The sequence below is a fragment of the Vanessa cardui genome, chromosome W (genome assembly GCF_905220365.1).
Source record: "Vanessa cardui chromosome W, ilVanCard2.1, whole genome shotgun sequence".
NCBI classification, from domain to species: domain Eukaryota; kingdom Metazoa; phylum Arthropoda; class Insecta; order Lepidoptera; family Nymphalidae; genus Vanessa; species Vanessa cardui.
This window is the reverse complement of record NC_061153.1, coordinates 7134872-7136621: the sequence shown is the minus strand read 5'-3', so window position 1 is coordinate 7136621 and position 1750 is coordinate 7134872. Positions and strand designations below refer to the sequence as shown.

The 1750-nt window shown below is 32.9% G+C and overlaps 1 protein-coding gene across 1 annotated transcript; it reads left to right on the top strand.

Moving 5' to 3' along the window:
• Positions 1 to 337: 337 nt before the first annotated feature.
• On the top strand, positions 338 to 1087 carry LOC124542527. The gene has a single exon (XM_047120470.1). The coding sequence runs from the start codon at positions 338 to 340 to the stop codon at positions 1085 to 1087; it is 750 nt and encodes a 249-aa protein (XP_046976426.1).
• The last annotated feature ends 663 nt before the right edge of the window (positions 1088 to 1750 follow it).

Here is a 1750-nt window from a genome sequence, read left to right as displayed (position 1 = left end):
CTCCTGCTCGTTTGCCACCTATTCCATAAAAAAAAAGTGTTTTGTTTGAAGTCGGTTTTTCTTTTTGTTAAATTTTTTATTTATTTTTTGATTTTAAGTGAAGCTGAAGTTGACTAACTTGGGCGGTAGGTGCATAATTAAGTAGACGTGTTTTCTTTTGCTCTCTGCAAATATTTAATTTAAAAATAATTAACACCTGGTAAAATGTGCTAAGCATTCATCAAACCTGTCAGCTGTGACTCCTTCATCTAATCCAAGTATAAAAACACATATTAAACAACAGACAACTAAAGTTCAATTAACTCTCACAATATTACTCTCGAAGATCAGATTAATAATGGACTCTATTAAACACTCAATTGCACAACTAACAGAACATTTCAACTCTAAAATGGCTGAATTCCAACAAAATTTGAATTCTAATATGCCAGCCGCCAGTCCGACTTCCAACATAGTCTCCCAGTTTAATACTTTCCGAAGTTTTGTCTTAACTGCTCTGGAAGGACTTCAGCTGCAAGTCGAGCTCCTTTCCAAAAAGTGTGATCAAATTGAAATGAGAAGTAGACGGAAAATGCTCCTGGTGCATGGGGTTCCGGAAGCCAACAAAGAAAACTTATCGGCTAATGTCAGTCAGCTGCTGTCTAAACATCTCAAGTTGCCAGAGTTATCAGTGGATTCTATCAGTCGCTGTCATCGTTTGGGTTATTCGGCTCCTGAGAAACCAAGGGTCATCCTTATTAAGTTCCAAGATCCAATCATGCGTAACAAAGTGTGGTATGCAAAAACCAGTCTGAAGAACACTGGGGTTACACTGTCTGAGTTTCTAACAAAGGAACGTCATGACGTCTTCGTGGCTGCCAGACAGCGTCTTGGTATCAACAAATGTTGGACTAGAGATGGCAACATAGTTATTATTGGTCCAGATGGTAAGCGTCACCAAATTACGTCTATGGCGGAGCTGAATATGTATTCCACTGCTACGGTGCCTCAACAAGTTTCAGCTAGGACTGCAACCTCATCCAACACCAATACCCAAGAGAACAAGAATTCGCAGGGAGTCCGACCGAAAAGGAACTTAAAGAAGTAACTATTTCCTATATTTTACTATTTATTATAACTGGTGTTTCATTAAAAACTATCTTGTTTGTTGTCTCTCATACGGGTCCTTCAGGTAATCAATGTTTTTCAGTACATTAATAACTGTTTGTGTTGTTATTTTTTCTTTGTAGGTAGTTATTTATAACTCTTTAATTAGTTACACTGTTATTCACATGTAATATTATAGTTTACCTACTATTTGCTAATATTATTTAAATAATATGTAAACGTCAAATGCAGTGTGTGTACAAGTTACTGTCAATGTGAGTGATAGCTGTCAATTAAATTGATGTTACATTCCGCTGCTGACGTTTCGTTTCACGTGTTAATCTAGTTTTTTATAGACATATATATAATAATTTTTTTTTTCTTTTTTTTTTTTGTTTCGTTAATTTTTTTTTTCTTTTTGTTTTCCTAATTTCATGTTGTGTTTTTAAAATAGTATTCTGGATACTGTTTATATCTAAGCGATAACTTACAGCAGTAACAGCTGATAGATTGATTGAATGCTATAAATTTAATAATTATTTTATTGTTACTAGATACTATTAGATATTATTTATATTATTATTATTTATTTTTATAAATATTACATATATTTATTTGTATATTTTGTATTTATTAGGTATTATTTTTATTTTATTATTATTGA

Bases quoted from the DNA above. Each gene is read 5' to 3' on its own strand.
- LOC124542527 (XM_047120470.1), top strand. From the start codon at position 338: ATGGACTCTATTAAACACTCAATTGCACAACTAACAGAACATTTCAAC.